Raw genomic sequence first — 17,092 nt, 5'->3', positions numbered from 1 at the left:
GCCCCCTTTCCCCGGAAGAGGCGGGGCTTCTGAGCGTGACCTGGAAATTGCCGTGCGACCCTCGTCCTCTTTAGGTCCGGCCCTCTGGGAAGATGGCTGAGGTGCAGGGACCTGAAGTTAAAGTGGACGACTGCGAGCCGAAACTGAGCAAAAAGTAAGTGTCGCAGCAGGTCATTAAAACCTTTGCTGTCGGAGAGTCTGAACTAGGAGGCGCCTCCAGGCTCCGGCCGAGGCGGCTGTGCCTGGGGCCTTCCTGCTGGTTCTCGTGGGTATGAACATGCTGGGACGTAGTCGCTGCGCCCCGAAACTACATCCCCCAGGATGCCCGGGGGCACCCCGCTGGTTGGGTCCTTCCTCCTTCTCGTACTCTTGGAGTAAGAATGCGGAGAACTGGGCGGGGACAGAGAAAAGCGAAATTTACTTCCCTTTTCTCCGAGAAATGCGTTACTGTGCCACACCCCGGTAAAGAAGTTGGGGAAATGTTAAATACCCTAGCTTTTCAGAAGCACCTTCAATGTTCGAACTTTATGTATCAAAGGCCATTCAGAACCCTTTGTATTAAAGGGATCAGTTCTAAAACTGTGTCGTACACCTCTCCATATGGGTTAGAGCATTGTGAGTATGTCTGGCAGTAGGGACTGTTTTATTTAGCCGGGTACACCAAACTGCACTTAGCACTGCTGGCTGTATCTTTGTTAATCACCCCAAATCCTTGGAGTATGAAGGTGAATATAAATAAGTTAAGATTAGCCGCCCTTTCACTGACTGTGTCTTGTATTCTCTTAATACTACACTCCTTCTCAACCGGAGTTCTTCGTAGAACGTAGGTAATGATCTGAGTGACTAGTTCCTCAGTACTCCTAAGGATGGTACATAAATATAGTACCGTTCCAGAGGCATCGGAGAGAAGTTAGTTTATTGCATATAATGCCTGCTTTAGTGCAATTTTTTAGTTCTGTTTCTTAATTGTTATTGGAACTTCCTTGGTGTAAATCTTTAGTGAGCACCATTGTATGCCAGTTATTTTCTCCAAGTTTAAAAACAGATAGGCTCCCTGCCAGGTGATTCATTCAAGGGCACATTTATTTTAAGGCGATAAAGAACATGATCTCTGTCGTTCTGTTGCCTTCCAGTGTTAATGTATAAACTTAATGTAGTCTAAGACTCTTTCTGAATTTCTTCTTTCCTCCCTGTTCCTGGAGCTCCAAACAAGGCTTGTCTTTGATTCAGGTGCTTTTGTGTGGCTTGTTTTTAGCTTCCTCTAGAGTTTGCAGTTGATGGTGATGTTTTGTATGCTTCCCATTTCCATCTTTGTGGACAGGTATTTCATCACCAAGAGAGAAACTACATGTCAGGGGCTTCAGAAACACTCCCATTTTCTAGACTGTTGTGAACATTTCTACCCATAAACCATTGACTGACTTGCTGTTGACCCCAAATAAGCACCATCTTACCATAGCCAGGACTGAGAACATTGTCAGTTAATTTGCAGCACAGTGAGTGTTACAGGGTTGATGTCAGTTGAGAGGGTCTTATGTAAAATGGGACACTAAAAGGTTTCATAACCTCGCCTTCTCCCCGCACCCAACCCATAAGAGTAGGAGTGCTGGCTGGGAGTATGTGTACTGTCTGTCCCATCTGACACCACATCTCTGTGTTTCCTGTTAGGTGGTGGTAATCATTAGTTCCAGGGTAATCTGCCATGTTGACGCAAGCTGCTGTAAGGCTTGTTAGGGGGTCCCTGCGCCAAACGTCCTGGGCACAGTGGGGGCAGAGGGAGCTGCGCCTGTGTCAACTTGCTCGTTTCACAACGATTCACAAGGACAAGCCACTTTTTGATAAAAGAAGGTTGGTGCCCATTACCTTCTTTATTGCTCTGGGAGCAAAAATCCTTCCCTTACTTGGTTTCTTATCTGTTAAGCCTCTGGCTAAGTCTTTGGACTTGCTAATGAAACAACCCTGCTACCTACCAAAACCAATAGTCCTTTCTCAGTTTCTCTTTAATAAATTCAAATTCTCACTCCATAGATTCTTGAGGTGACTTTTAGGTCTTATTCTAGAACAGTGCTGAGAACAAAACCCTTTATGAATAAAGAATTTCTAATGCAGGTTATTGTCCCTTCCCCGTCTTTCTGGAATTTCTTTGCTCCTGAGATTAACTTGGTTTCTAGTCTTAGTTCTTACTCCTAGGACCTTTTTGGATTATCTTTATTATTGATTTGACTTAAAGAGCAACAGCCAGTTGAATGGAAAACAAGTTCATTATGTTAATGCCAGGAAGAACCAGAGAGGCTTTGATGCCCACTGACTGAATGACAGCACAATAAGTCTAGCACTGTTCTAGAAAGGTGGCTTCACAACTGCTAGAAAACAGATTTTATCCAGAGACACTTACTTTGAGGCCCTCAGAGTCAGTTTTCTTACTTAAAAGATAATCATTTCAAATCTCCAATTAAGTTTTTTTAATTGAGTTATTCTAAACTCATAGATAATTTAAAATGGACCCTGAAGCCAAACAGTATGCAAGCCTAAGGATCATTTGCCATGGTTCGTTATGACAGGATATTCAGTTAACATGGGTGGTTTAAAGGAATGATCAAGTCTATTTGAATAATGAGGGTATCCCTCTCTACCCAAATCTGTTTGGTTTCTGGGTTCAGATAGCAAGTTTTCAAGTTATTTAAGCCAAGTTGTACCAATCGCTTTAGTTTTTGAGTCTCAGGTGACGAGTATGAAGAGTTTGAATAGTGAGAGATTTGACAAGAAATTTATCCACATGTGTAAAATTTCTGTCCTTGAGGCAGAGTGTGAAGGGTTAAGATAGGGATACCTAGAATGGTTCACATTTGCATGGTTACTAAAATGCTAGGGGTGGGGTCATCTCTTTATGTATATTATCTCAATCCTCACAACATCTGGGGAGGAGGGTGTCTATTATTATTTTACAGAAGAAATTAAGTTACTTGCCCAAAGTCACATAATTGGTAGGTAGGCGTGTCAGGATTTAGCCCCAGGCAGTCTAGCTCCAAAGATGGTATATTATCCCCTGTGCTATGCTGCTTTGTACAGTATTCTACCCAATTTGTTGTCAAAGTCAGGCTCCATTGTGGAGAGTGAGGCCAATGCTGAGGGCCATTGTCAATGCATTGATCAATGCTGGGGGAGAGATTGTCAGTGGAGTGTCTCCCTGAACTCTGAAGAGCCCCCTCTTCCTCACCCCACCCCAGACTAACCCACTCCTTTCGGGAGGGGAGAGAGATGACAGACAAAGCTAGAGATGTCACGTTATCACACGTCAGACCTGATGCTCTAGGAACTTCCGTGTTCTGCAGAGGAATCCAAACAACTAAGATTCAGTCCCTGGCCTCAAGGAGCTCCCAAGCCTAAGTAGCTTGAGAAAAGCCTACCTTGCTGATTTTCTGGAAAACCTTTTTTCCTATTCTAAATATAAATTAATATGTAGGGTTTTCTTTGTCCTTGTCTATCTTGATTTTAGTTGGGATCTAATGCCAAGGACCTCAGACTGGAAAAAAGAGACTGAGAAAGATCTTACACATCTTTATTCTAAGTTTATTTTTTTCCCTTGTCTGTTTCACATATAGAGTTCAGTGACTGAGAGACTTAACAGTGGGCATGTAGAACTGGGCATGAGTGTTTCCCCAGGTTATTCATATTTTTGATAAGTAGCTATGGGGCAGAACATAGAGGACTCTTCAGGCACCTGTCACGTTGAACATTTTCATCTTCCTGACAGTGAGCTAAAGAGACGCCTGAAAGCTGAGAAGAAAATAGCAGAGAAGGAGGCCAAGCAGAAGGAGCTCAGTGAGAAACAACTAAGCCAGGCCGCTGCTGCTGCCACCAGCCACACTGCTGATAATGGTGTGGGTGCGGAGGAGGAGAGCTTGGACCCAAACGTGAGTCCTCGGGACCACTGCCCTGGCTGGGCATAGGGAAGCTTCTAATGCGGATTATGGCAAATTCCTTGGGACCAGTGATTAAGGAGATAAATAGGAACTGAAACAGGCACAGGGATGGATGAGGGTGGGCCCACCACTCCATCAGGTTAAAGGCACAGGCCCTGCGCATTCTTCTTGTCGACTACTTACAGATATTTGGGAGAATCCAGTACTTCCAAGTGACAGATCTTCCTTGGAGCTCACTGGGCCTTATAGCAGCCCCAGAGAAAATGTCTCCCTAAAGGTGAACTGGGGTTTACTTTAGCCCAGAGATTGGCCAGCTATGGCCCACAGGCCAAAGCCACCACTACCCCAATCCCTCCTCCCTGGTTTTATAAATAAAATTGTGTCGAAACACAGCCATGCCCATTTGTTTATATATGTCTAAGACTGCTTTCACACTGCAATAGAGTTGAGTAGTTACATCAGAATAAGTTTGCTGACCCTTGATATAGAATATTCCTTTTACACATCCTCCAGGCCCATGGGCCTGCCTTGGGGAAAAAGTCTGGTGTGTGGCCAGGGGCAGGAAAGTAGGAAGATAAGTGACTCACCATGCAGATGTGTCTACAAAAGTGGTAACCAGGGCCATCTGTACCAATTAAACATTATTTTAGGCAGAGATTTGATTTTTCTTTTTGTTGAATCTTGTATTTTGGAATTCTGGCCTTTATTCCCAGCTGTGGATCTGGCCACCCTGCATATTTAAGTGCAAATCTCACTCCATATTCCAAGCCTATGATTTCAAGGATTCAGGGGGGTTGGTTGAAGAAACCTCACTGTATTGGGGCCCCTCTGAGGCAGAATACAGAACTCCGTTAGACAAGCCTCTGGATTGACCATGTTCAAATCTCAAAAGCTCTTTTGTTTTTTTTTAACAGCAATACTTCAAAATCCGCAGCCAAGCAGTCCACCAGCTGAAGGTCAATGGGGAAGACCCATACCCACACAAGTTCCACGTCGACATCTCGCTCACTCACTTTATCCAAGAATACAGTCACCTGCAGCCTGGGGAGCACCTGACTGACATCACCTTAAAGGTGGCAGGTAGGAAGATTCCCTGGCAGTTTGCTGAGCTCCCACAGCAGGCAGGCCTCTCCAGTTGCACAAAGGAAGGTCTGGGGTGGTCTTGCTCTCAAAAAGCTTAAGTCTGAGGCTACATTACTAGAGATGGCACCAGTATGTCTATTCACAGAAAGTAGAGCAGCCCTGAGGCATGAGGTCACATTCCAGTGGTGATGCTACAGAGGAAGGGGCATTCTTTGTGGGGGACTCCTGGCCTGATACTGCTACTCATTCACAGTCCTTTATGAGGACTTCCCTTCATCAGTGGGAGGCATGGCCCTGAGCTCCTAAAAACTGCAATCTGTGTTCCTAGACTACTTTACACTAGGCTGTTTTTCTAGAGCTGTTATTTTGGAGTTTACTGTCTTGTGTGGGATCTTCTTAATTTAAAAGATAATTAAATCCTGTCTTTTGTTTATACCTTCCCCCAAAAAAATATATAAAACTATTTGTTGTAGAAAATTTAGAATGTTGAAACATTCAGAAAGGCAAAGAAAGAAAAGTTTGATTACCCATAATCCCACCACCCAGAGAGAACCCCTGCCAATACTTAAATGCCCCCCAAATGTCTTTTTCTTTAAAGTCCAGTGTTTTCACTAAAATATGCCTTGATGTTAGTTATTCTGGGTCAGTATTCTCAGGTACACAGTGTGCCCTTTTTTTTTTTTTTTAATAAATTTATTCATTTTATTTATTTATCTGTGGGGTCTTCGTTGCTGCACACGGGCTTTCTCTAGTTGCGGCGAGCGGGGGCTACTCTTCATTGCAGTACGCCGTCTTCTCATTGCAGTACGCCGTCTTCTCATTGCGGTGGCTTCTCCTGTTGCACAGCACGGGCTCTAGGCGCATGAGCTTCAGTAATTGTGGCACGAGGACTCAGTAGTTGTGGCTTGCAGGCTCTAGAGCACAGGCTCAGTAGTTGTGGCACACAGGCTTAGTTGCTCCGCGGCATGTGGGATCTTCCGGGACCAGGGCACGAACCAGTGTCCCCTGCATCGGCAGGCGTACTCTCAACCACTGTGCCACCAGGGAAGCCCCTGGGGCTCCTTTTTATCTCTTTTTTTGTACTTTGATTTTTAAATTGTATCCTCCTTTCCAGTGTAATTCTCTTAAGGCATTATTTGTTGTATTTATTCACTCTTACTTCCTTCTAATTTAGGCTTCCTTTCTGAGATGATTTTTTCTTTTATTTCTAATTTTTTCAATGTGTCGTCTCATTTCTTAGTTTCTTCTAATTCTAATTTGTGTTCTTTCACATTTTGTGTCATATTCTTAATGTCTTTCAGCTCATGAAATAGAATGTTTTGCTTTTTCCTGAGCATGTCTTTCTAGTGCTTTTGTTGCCTGTGATGTTATTCTCCTTATTCTCTTTTTTTTAATTTAATAACTTTGGTATTTGACCTCATTACTTTTATGTTGTTTATTTTCATGTGAGATTAATTTTCTTCAATGTTAAAAGGAAGCTTGGTTCAGATAGCTTTTCCACCTTCACTGAGCTCCCTCTTCTGTTGTTTTTGTGGAGCATTCAGAAATACAGCAGCTTGCTTTCTGGGGTTTTCAGGCTCGTCTCCTTTCTCGCTTTTGTTGGACCTTCTCTTTCCTTTGTCTCTGTTTTCTTGGTCTTGTTCAATTTTGTGGGGCCTTGTCCTCGGAGAGATCCCTTGCTGTTAAATTTAGAGAGTTCTTGGGGGCTACACTAAAGGACTTCATCCCCTAGACCTTCTTACTGCAGCCAATTATATTGACTTGTATGGCAGTAAGCTGCTATCCTCCACGTGTCCGCTGCTATCCTCCACTCAGCCCTGCCACATTTTCCAGTGAATACGTATGGCTTTTTGGGAGACTTCCAGTTCTCAGACCTGCCAGAGACTCCACTGCTTCCCATAGCTTTTTCCCATATAGAGGTCTTGGGGCCCTTAGTGGTTTTCCCCAGTGCTTGTATTTGGGGATTCTTGGGAATATCTTCCCACATAATTTTGTTGTAAATTTTGTCCATGGCTTTTTGGCCTTGCCTGTCTAGTGCTTTTTTTTTTTTTTTTTTTTTTTTTTACTATTTATTTATTTGGTTGCACCAGGTCTTAGTTGTGGCATGAGGGATCTAGTTCCCTGACCAGGGATCAAACCCAGGCCCCCTGCATTGGGAGCACAGAGTCTTAACCACTGGACCACCAGGGAAGTCCTTGTGCTTTCTATTTTTATGTGAAGATATAGGAAGATCCCACAACTATGCTGCCACCAGCATTCCAGGAATCCATTGAACACCTTTAAAAGCCAGATCTTCCTGCACATCTTTTAACTGGTTTAAATGGGGAGCCAACTTTGTCATGAAGAAAATGGCAGGGCTTAGGCCTCAGGCTAAATCAAATTGTTCTAGTTTATATTCTACCTGGATGTAAAAACTGCAGAGGGAGCTTTTTTGGCACTGATATCATGAAATAGCTTCTGCTTCTGTCATTATTTTTGCTGTTCTCTAGGTAGGATCCATGCCAAAAGAGCTTCTGGGGGAAAGCTCATCTTCTATGACCTTCGAGGAGAGGGGGTCAAGTTGCAAGTCATGGCCAATTCCAGGTATATAGAAATATCCAGTTACAGGCCTTTCTAGTTTGGCCCAGAGCAACATGACTGGGGACAAAGGCCCATATAGTCTTCTTTTCCCATAGGAAATTAAAGTTAAAGGGAGTGGTATATGGTTGGGAAAACAAAAGGGCCATCTGGTCACCTGAAGAATAAAGACTGATCTTGGGTTGTGGAGCAATTAAAAATAAAAGATAATACTTTTTAACAGTTGACCTTGAATCTGAGATTCTTCTTGGGTACACATTAACACTTTAGTGAGGGTTCCACAGTAAAACCAGTGGTCAGTTTTAATTTGGGATATTGTATACTGAATTATGTTTTCCATTTATTCAGGAATTATAAATCTGAAGAAGAATTTATTCGTATTAACAACAAACTGCGCCGGGGAGACATAATTGGAGTTCAGGGCAATCCTGGGAAAACCAAGAAGGGCGAGCTGAGCATCATTCCCTATGAAGTCACACTGCTGTCTCCTTGCTTGCATATGTTACCTCATCTTCACTTTGGCCTCAAAGACAAGGTAGGGGCTTCCCTGGTGGCGCAGTGGTTGAGAGTCCGCCTGCCGATGCAGGGGACACGGGTTCGTGCCCCGGTCCGGGAGGATCCCACATGCCGCGGAGCGGCTGGGCCCGTGAGCCGTGGCCGCTGAGCCTGCGCTTCCGGAGCCTGTGCTCTGCAACGGGAGAGGCCACAGCAGTGAGAGGCCCACGTACCGCAAAAAAAAAAAAAAAAAAAAAAGACAAGGTAATTTCTTGTGGCCCCCTGGCTCTGGTTTATCATACCATTGAATCAAACACATCAGTGATTTCTATCTGTTACTTTTCATTTAGGAAACACGGTTTCGTCAGAGATACTTGGACTTGATCCTGAATGACTTTGTGAGGCAGAAGTTTATCATCCGCTCTAAGATCATCACATACATAAGGCATTTCTTGGATGAGTTGGGATTCCTAGAGGTGATGGAAAGTTCTTACCTGACATGATGAGCTGCATTCTGTGCTTGCCTCTTACTCTTCTTCGCTCCCCTTCTCCACAGGCACATCCTGTGTCAGTATCCTTCATGCTCAGTGAAAAGTCCCCTTTCTTGCCAGTGTCTTTGTTCCACCTTGTTTATTTAGTGCCCTGATTAGGAAGGTAGGACAGGACTTCTAAGATAATGGACAAAGTAGAGGGCCATCCACATGCTAACAATGCCATGTTCAATGTGTTATCAACTCATTTTGCTTTTTTGTAGCATTAAAAAATATTTTTCTTGATTTTTATTCAACTTATTTAAACTAAAAGTTGTTTAGGAAAATTTGTAGAGCAAAAAAAAAATTTTTTTTTATTTTCTAATTTTATGAGAAAGGTGAGTACCTATTACCATAAAACAAATTCAAACAATAAAGAAATAAATAGAAACAAAACTGAAGGTCCCCTTTCATTTTTTCCCAGCTAATGTCCGTCTCCAAACTTGAATTTGAGGTGGCACAGTGGTTAAGACTGCACTCCCGATGCAGGGGGCCAAGCTTCAATCCCTGGTCAGGGAACTAGGTCCCACATGCGTGCCGCAACTAAGAGTTTGCATGCCACAACTAAGGAACTCTTGACCCTCAACTAAGGAGCCTGCATGCTGCAACTAAGACCCAGCACAACCAGATAAATAAATAAATAAATATATTTTTTAAAAAAACAACTTGAATATCCTTCCTCGCCATTTACTCTGCATATTCATAATACCTCCACTCCTGTGCATGTTGCAGGTGGGGTACATGTGTAAGTGTTTTAGAAGGGTTTTATTTTTTGCTTTAAACATAAATGAAGTCACATCGTATGTATTATAATGGACCTCACACACACACACACACACACACACACACACACACACACTGGGGCCCTTTGCATGTCCATATATATGTGTATGTGTATTCCTTTTTGATGCTTTATAATTATTTCCCCTATTGATAGTTTAAGTTTCTGATTTTCTTCAGTAATGTTTTAGTGAACATCTTTGTACACATGGACATGTGTTTCTGTAAGATGGATTTCTAGAAGTAGAATAAGTCAAAGGGTATAAGCAGTTACAATTTTTAATAAATACTGCAAACTGAACTCAAGAAAGGCTGTACCCATTTAGAGTCCCACTAACAGCTTATGAAAGTTTATGGTACTGTGTTAATGGTGTTTGGTATTAATAGAGACTCTATTCTAGAAAATCAAGCTATCTCTACTTTTTTTGTCAAGCACCTACGCATTATTATTGAACTTAACTTTTACTTGGGATATAGTAGGCTTAGCCTATCACATTTAAAGCCTGAGCCATTCCCAAGAACTCTAGTTTGAGGACCTCTGTCCGTGAACTAAATGTTTTTCCTCTCTTTTAGATTGAAACTCCCATGATGAACATCATCCCAGGGGGAGCTGTGGCCAAGCCTTTTATCACCTACCACAACGAGCTGGACATGAATTTATATATGAGGATTGCTCCAGAACTCTACCATAAGGTAGTCAATAAGAAGATGCCCTGTGTCCTTAGAGAAGTAGAAGGCTGAAAAATATTGGCTAGACAGGTACAGTCAGAAATAAGAGGAACATTGAGGGTAGAACAACCAGGAGAGTATTCTAAATTGTCAGGCTTGTGAGTGTTACATTTCTGGAATTTATCTATAGGATCAGTAGAGTATTATAGGGCAAAGGGGGTATCTTTCCTAGGTGTACCGATCCTCCTAACATACTTTGTTTCCCATAATCTCATAATACTTTTAAGTTTATAATCCTTGGATTAAATTTGATTTTAGTCTTTTGTAGAAGAATGAGTTGAATCTCTGTCTGAAAGTTGGAAATATCGTCAAATCACCAGAGTAAATAGCGAAGACTGTGTCATTTAAGATTCTTACTTGCAAACGACAAAACCTGTTAATGGTGTTTAAGCAAAAAAAAAAAAATGTATTCAAATATATAAGGAAGCTCACAATTTCCGGGAAGATCAGAGAATCAGGCTTGGAGGCCACACAACTGAAACGATTCTGCATCATATCACTGGGCTGTTCCCATGAAGAACCCAGTATCTTCCAGTCAGCACAGTTACCACAACTCATAAGCTTGGCACTAGGCACAGGTCATTGCCATTGGGACTTCTGCAGTTACTGCCTCTATAAGCCAGTATCTCTGGCCCCTTTCACCAGAAGGGATTCTGTGCAACACCTGCATCTTCTTTGCATGTTGAAGTCTCACAGGTTGGGCAACTTACGTCACATTCCTACATCTTAATCCCAGAAGAGGCTTCTTTCTTGGGGAGGCTCACACTCACAAGATGGGGGACACCCCAGACAAAGGACGAGAGTTCAGTGATCCTGGACAGCCAGAATGATGACTATCCACGAAGGCCTAAAGAGAGTAGGGCACTCAGCATTTGGCTAGAGACCTGAAAGCATGCCTTGAGCTGTGAAATCCAAGTTACAGCTTTTGTAGGCACACACTTTCCCTAGCCAGTAAAACAAGATTAGCTGCCATGACCACAGCCGTGTGTTGTTATTAGATGCTGGTGGTTGGTGGCATTGACCGGATTTATGAAATCGGACGCCAGTTCCGGAATGAAGGAATTGATCTGACTCACAATCCTGAGTTCACCACCTGTGAATTCTACATGGCCTATGCAGACTATCATGATCTCATGGAAATCACAGAGAAGATGATTTCAGGTGACCCCTCCTGTCCCTTTGTCTTTCACATGTGTCTGCAGGGCTGGTGTGCCACTTTCACTTGGACTTCCTGTTGGTCCTCTTTAAATGACACATTTCTTTCCCAGGGATGGTGAAACACATTACAGGCAGTTACAAGGTCACCTATCATCCAGATGGCCCAGAGGGCCAAGCCTGTGAGATTGACTTCACCCCACCCTTCCGGAAAATCAGCATGGTCGAAGAGCTGGAGAAAGCCCTGGGCACGAAGCTGCCAGAAACTAAGCTCTTCGAGACGGAAGGTAAAGTGATGCACTGCTTCACTCTAGGGCCCTCCTTCCTGTTCAGCTCTGAATTAGATTAGGCCAGGGCTAGAATCTCCCATGTTATTCTCTTTATATACCTCTTAATGGGGTAGTGTGATGTCTTCTGTCCTAACTTGTACGTTTGTATTACAGAAACTCGCAAAATTCTAGATGATATCTGTGTGGCAAAAGCTGTTGAATGCCCTCCACCTCGGACGACAGCCAGGCTCCTTGATAAGGTGAAAGGCCGTGCACTTCTAGTACATGCCCTCATCCAGTGGTAACGCCCCTCCCTCCCTATGAAGATGAACTCCACTGTAGAGAATGAACTTCTACAGCTTCACAGAGGAAAGCTCTAATGAGAGAACAAGTTTTGAACTCCTGCTGTACTAAGCTCTGTGCCAAATAGTTATGTTCGTTACCTTATTACTAACCATTGAGAAGCTTAGGATAAACCCCTATAGCATCAGGTATAGGGTTAGGGTCCGAGGCCTCTACCACCAAGACGGAGACGATCAAAATGCCATTTAGAAGGGCTCTCTAACTCTGCTTTCTCCTTAAGCTTGTTGGGGAGTTCCTGGAAGTGACGTGCATCAATCCTACGTTCATCTGTGATCACCCGCAGATAATGAGTCCTCTGGCCAAATGGTAAGATAAAGCACGGTGTTGCAGTTACCTGTTGCTGCATAACCTCAGAGCTTAGCGGCATAAAACGGTTTATTCTCAAGAGTTAGGGTTCATTGGGTAGTCTTTCTGCTCTGCGTGGTGTTGGCTAGGGTAACTCAAGTGGCTTTTTTCAACTGGAAACTCTGCCAGGGCACCTTGCATCTCCTCTACATGGGATCTCATCCTCTGGGGCCTCTCTGACAGCGTAGCCAGCGTTCCAAGTGGAAGCATTCCAAAAGAATAAATCCTGATGTGCAAACACACATCAAGCCTCTGCTGATGTCCCATTGGCCAGAGCAAGTCATATGGGCAGCCCAGAGTCGGTGTGGCAGGGACTACAGAAGGGCATGAATACAGGGGGTATGGTTCAGTGTATCAGTCTATCACACACGCCTGTTGTGAAGATAATTAAAGCTTCTTTGTCTCTAACCCTCCTCACTAATGTACCAGATGATTTGGTGCCAAGAATGCATGCAGGCTATGGGTCACAATCAGTAACAATTTTGAGTCAACTAGATTTCAGGAATCCTTGTTTGTACCAGATGTTCTTGCTGAACCTGCATATTCACCCTCCCCTTTGGTCTCCTGTCCCCAGGCACCGCTCTAAAGAGGGTCTGACTGAACGCTTTGAGCTATTTGTCATGAGAAAGGAAATATGCAATGCCTACACTGAGCTGAATGACCCTGTGCGACAGCGGCAGCTTTTTGAAGAACAGGCCAAGGTAAGGAAGGAATATGTGCCCACTCACCAGAAGATATCAGCCTTAACCCTGGTCTGTGTCTTGTCTGCAACTCCTGGTGACTTCAGCACAGTGAAGGATGAAAGCCACAGGCTTCACTGGAGGAAGTCACATTTCAAGATGGAGAACTTGACTAGTTTGGGCCCTAGAATTTATATATAAATGGAGCTTAGGCATGAATATCTGTTTGAGGAGTGTGACACTTGACAAGAACATAATTTTTCTTAGATGGTACATTTATTGTGGTGGCGTGAGGATGAGAAGCCACAGCACCCACAGGCTGCCTATACCAGCACTGCCACTGATGGGTGGTTCAGGAAGTGGGAGAAAGACTGTTGGGAACCATCAGAGTCTCTGAAAGAAAATGCGTTTCACTGGACTCGAAGAGCCCCAGGCAGTAGAAGTATTTTCATTTCGCAGAGGAATTTGCATGTGTTCTGAGGTAGAATTCATCAGTCCTGACTTCCAGGTCTTTGAAAGAAATGACTCCATCCTGGAGTTACTGGGAAACCAATTCCCAGCAAGTGCTGGGTGTCCATAGCATCCCTGGAATGATAACGCCTCTGGACCTTTTCACGTGCTCACTCAGACGCTGAGAGAGCACAGCCTAGAACGACGTCACTGTGCGGTTCTCCTCTTCCAGGCCAAAGCTGCTGGCGATGATGAGGCCATGTTCATAGATGAAACCTTCTGCACTGCCCTGGAATATGGGCTGCCCCCGACAGGTGGCTGGGGCATGGGCATCGACCGCGTCACCATGTTTCTCACAGACTCCAATAACATCAAGGTACGAGGAGACCCTGAAGGAGCACCACTGTGTTGGAAGCGGGGTGTGGTGGGCCTGGAGCATAAAGAGAGGGCTTTGGGCTAGGAGGAGGGGCAGGCAGAGAAGTTATAGGTGACTTCACAAGAGGAGGGGCAGAGCATCTGACCTTACAGAATTTGGGGGAGTTTCAACCTCAGGCAGAAGAAATACTGATTGTTCACATTTCTTAAGGATCCAAGGAACCTGCTAAGCCATCTACATGCATCACCTCATTTAACTTAAGTCAGCTTACGATGTGTAGAAACTGTTGCTATCCCATGTTTATAGTTGAGGAAATCATATTTGAAGAGAACCTCTCTGTTTATTCCTTCTTTTGACATTGTACCCTAGGCAGCGCTGCGCATTTCTTCTTTTCCATCCTCTGTAACTGAGAGGGACTGAATTGAAATAAACACAGATCTCCGGGTTTTGGTGATAACAGTAATGAGGGGAGAAAGGAGTAGGTGGATAGCCAGGAAAAAGTGTGCCTTAGCTTCAGAATGCATTCTCTCTCCTGTAGGAAGTGCTTCTGTTTCCTGCCATGAAACCCGAAGACAAGAAGGAGAATGTAGCCACCACTGATGGACTGGAAAGCACAGCAGCCGGCACTTCTGTCTAGAAAACAATAACAGCAAGTCGTATGACTTGGGCATCTTTGCATTTGTGCAGAAGATCAAGGACTGCGAGGGAATTCCTGTGTGTGTTGCTATCCGTTTGACTATCACATTTCATGTCAGCCATCAAAAGAGAGAAGAGGAATTAAGAATTCCTTTTTACTCCTTGTTACCAAATAAACCATTTGTCTCTACTCCTGTCTCATCACTCTTTTTACTTTTGGAATGTCATCTTATTTCTCAGACAGCTGATATAATGAATGTTTAGGATTATACCACTTTATTCATTGAACAAATTTCTATTAATGTCTGCTCTGTGCCAGCCATTGTTCCAAGGGATTGGGGACACACCAGTGAACAGAAGCCAAGTTCCTGCTTTTGTGGAACTTACACTCTTGCTTTAGGGGCAGGAGTTTGGGGGGCAACTAAACAAATACAAACAAGTAAATCCATATTTGTGATAGTGATGCATGCTAAGAAGAAACATGAAGCAGGGAAAGGGGACAGAGGTGCTATTATATTTTATTTTAAAGTCTTTATTGAATTTGTTAACAATATTGCTTCTGCTTTATGTTTTGGTTTTTTTGGCCACGAGGCATGTGGAGTCTTAGCTCCCCGACCAGGGATCCAACCACCCCCTGCATTGGAAGGCGAAGTCTTAACCACTGGACCTCCAGGGAAGTCCCCAGAGGTGCTATTTTAGATAGAAGTGATGGAGGTAGTGCTATGTTGCATATGTGGTCAGGGAAGACCTCTTCTAGGTGACATTTAAGTAGAGATCTGCAAACAGAGATCTGAGTGGAAAAGGGGTGATTCAGACTACAGGGCTGCATTTTTGAGGAACAGCAAAGGGGTCTGGTTTGGCCGGAGAGGAGAAAGTAAAGATCAGTAAGGGCCCAGATCATGCAGGCATCTGTAAGCCATGCAAAGGAGTGTGTATTTTATTATGAGTGAGGTGTGAAGCCATTGGAGGGTTTTGAGCAGTGTTGTTTTGTTTGTTTGTTGGCCACACCACGTATGGCATGTGGGATCTTAGTTCCCCAACCAGGGATCGAACCCATGCCCTCTGCATTGGAAGCATGGAGTCTTAGCCACTGGACCACCAGGGAAGTTCCCTTGAGCAGTGTTTTCATTTTTATTTATTTATTTTTTTTGAGCAGTGTTTTTAAAAGATTGTTCTAGTTAGCATGTGGAAAGCAAGAGTGAAAGGGAGACAGTTGCACTGCAGCAGTGGGCTGAGGAGAGATGATGGCTTAGCCTTGGGTGGTATAAAGTGATGGAGATGGTTGAGCCATTGGACTTTGCCTGTGTTCCTGAGGTCAACAGAATCTGCTGTCAATGTGGGTTATAAGAAGAGGAATCAATGATAATTTCAAGGTTTGGGGCCTGACCAACTGGAAAGTAGAGTTGTCATTGACTTGAAATGGAAAAAACTTGAGGAAGTGCAGGTTTGAGAAGGAAGGTTGAGTGTTTGGTTTTGGACATAATTAAATTTAACATGCTTGTTAGACGTTGAGTGGGAAGAGTGAATAGGATGCTGAATAGTGAGTCTGGTGTATTCTCATTTTCAGCACAGTTCAATTGAGCTAAGAATGTGACAAGGGTATGGCTGGGGACCTGCTGTTAAAAGAGAGCCCATGACACAGGGAGGCAGCTGGGGGAAACTTTTCTCCAATGAGACAACAAAGGACTTGTCTTTCGCACTTCAGCAAAACCTCTGCAAGCGTCTCAGCTTGGGAGTTGCCAGTCTACTTTCACAGAGCAGGTTTTTACTTTGCGGTTGGTAAAACGATCTAAGCCCGCAGAAATTACCTAACTGGGAACTACAGGGAGTGCTGAGAACCTCAGTCCTTGCTGGTGTTGAACATAGGCTCCAGGAGCACTTGGCAGTGCTGGTTAGATGACCAGGTGGTATTTCAGAAGAAACACATCATATGGCATATCCTTCAGCAAGGTGGTTAATTAAAATGAAAAGTCAACTCACCAGGATAAGGGACTGGACTTCAGGCACCACTGTACCGTCAATGTGGACCATTGGAAAAGGCAACAAGGATTAATGAGGTCACAAGTGATCTTTCAAGAGCTGTTTAGTAGTAGGCTGGGGGCAGATGCCAGCTGTCTGGCCTCAAAGAGCTTGGGGATAGAGGAACTGAAGCAGCAGTAGACATCTTGTCTGTGCGGTTTAGCAGGAAAAATGACAAACAGAATGAAAGCTGGAAGGGGACTTACCTGGTAGTACAGTGGTTAAGAATCCTCCTACCAATGCAGGGGGCATGGGCTTGATCCCTGGTCTGGGAAGATGCCACATGCCGCAGAGTAGCTAAGCCCATGTACCACAGTTAAGCCTGCGCTCTAGAGCCCCTGTGCCACAACAACAGCCCACGTGCCTAGAGCCCGTGCTCCACAACGAAGAGTAGCCCCCGCTCGCCACTAGAGAAAGCCCACGCGCAGCAATGTAGACCCAACGCAGCCAAAAATAAATAAAATTAAATCTTTAAAAAAAAATCCTTTAAGAAAATAGATATTTAATAAATCATCCCCAAAAAAAACAAAAAATGGCAACTCTGGAAAATGCTTTGAAGGAGAGATCCATGGGGTATTGAGAAACTCTAACAGACCTAGTTAAGGAAGGCTTCCCTGAGGACATCAGATCTGAGATCTGAAGGAAGATAGAGTACTAACTAGTCAAAGAAGGGAAGGAAGGG

At 44.0% G+C, this 17,092-nt stretch overlaps 1 protein-coding gene across 2 annotated transcripts; it reads left to right on the top strand.

The window, feature by feature from the left end:
- The first annotated feature begins 1 nt into the window (after position 1).
- On the top strand, positions 2-14,581 carry KARS1 (lysyl-tRNA synthetase 1). Of its 2 annotated transcripts, XM_032613386.1 has the most exons (15): positions 30-154; positions 1,669-1,848; positions 3,755-3,914; positions 4,838-5,003; positions 7,496-7,589; positions 7,932-8,118; positions 8,429-8,554; positions 9,962-10,081; positions 11,116-11,278; positions 11,386-11,559; positions 11,716-11,801; positions 12,125-12,210; positions 12,824-12,950; positions 13,612-13,755; positions 14,294-14,581. In XM_032613386.1, exons 2-15 carry the CDS (start codon positions 1,703-1,705, stop codon positions 14,390-14,392), a joined length of 1,878 nt encoding a protein of 625 aa, XP_032469277.1. In that variant the 5' UTR covers positions 30-154; positions 1,669-1,702; the 3' UTR covers positions 14,393-14,581. The 2 variants fall into 2 exon arrangements, with proteins under 2 accessions (XP_032469278.1, XP_032469277.1); XM_032613387.1 differs by lacking the exon at positions 1,669-1,848 and having other exon boundaries at positions 2-154.
- Positions 14,582-17,092: the final 2,511 nt, after the last annotated feature.

Source organism: Phocoena sinus, chromosome 19, assembly GCF_008692025.1.
Source record: "Phocoena sinus isolate mPhoSin1 chromosome 19, mPhoSin1.pri, whole genome shotgun sequence".
NCBI classification, from domain to species: Eukaryota; Metazoa; Chordata; class Mammalia; order Artiodactyla; family Phocoenidae; genus Phocoena; species Phocoena sinus.
The sequence above is the reverse complement of the archived record's forward strand: the minus strand, read 5'-3'. Positions and strand labels throughout refer to the sequence as shown.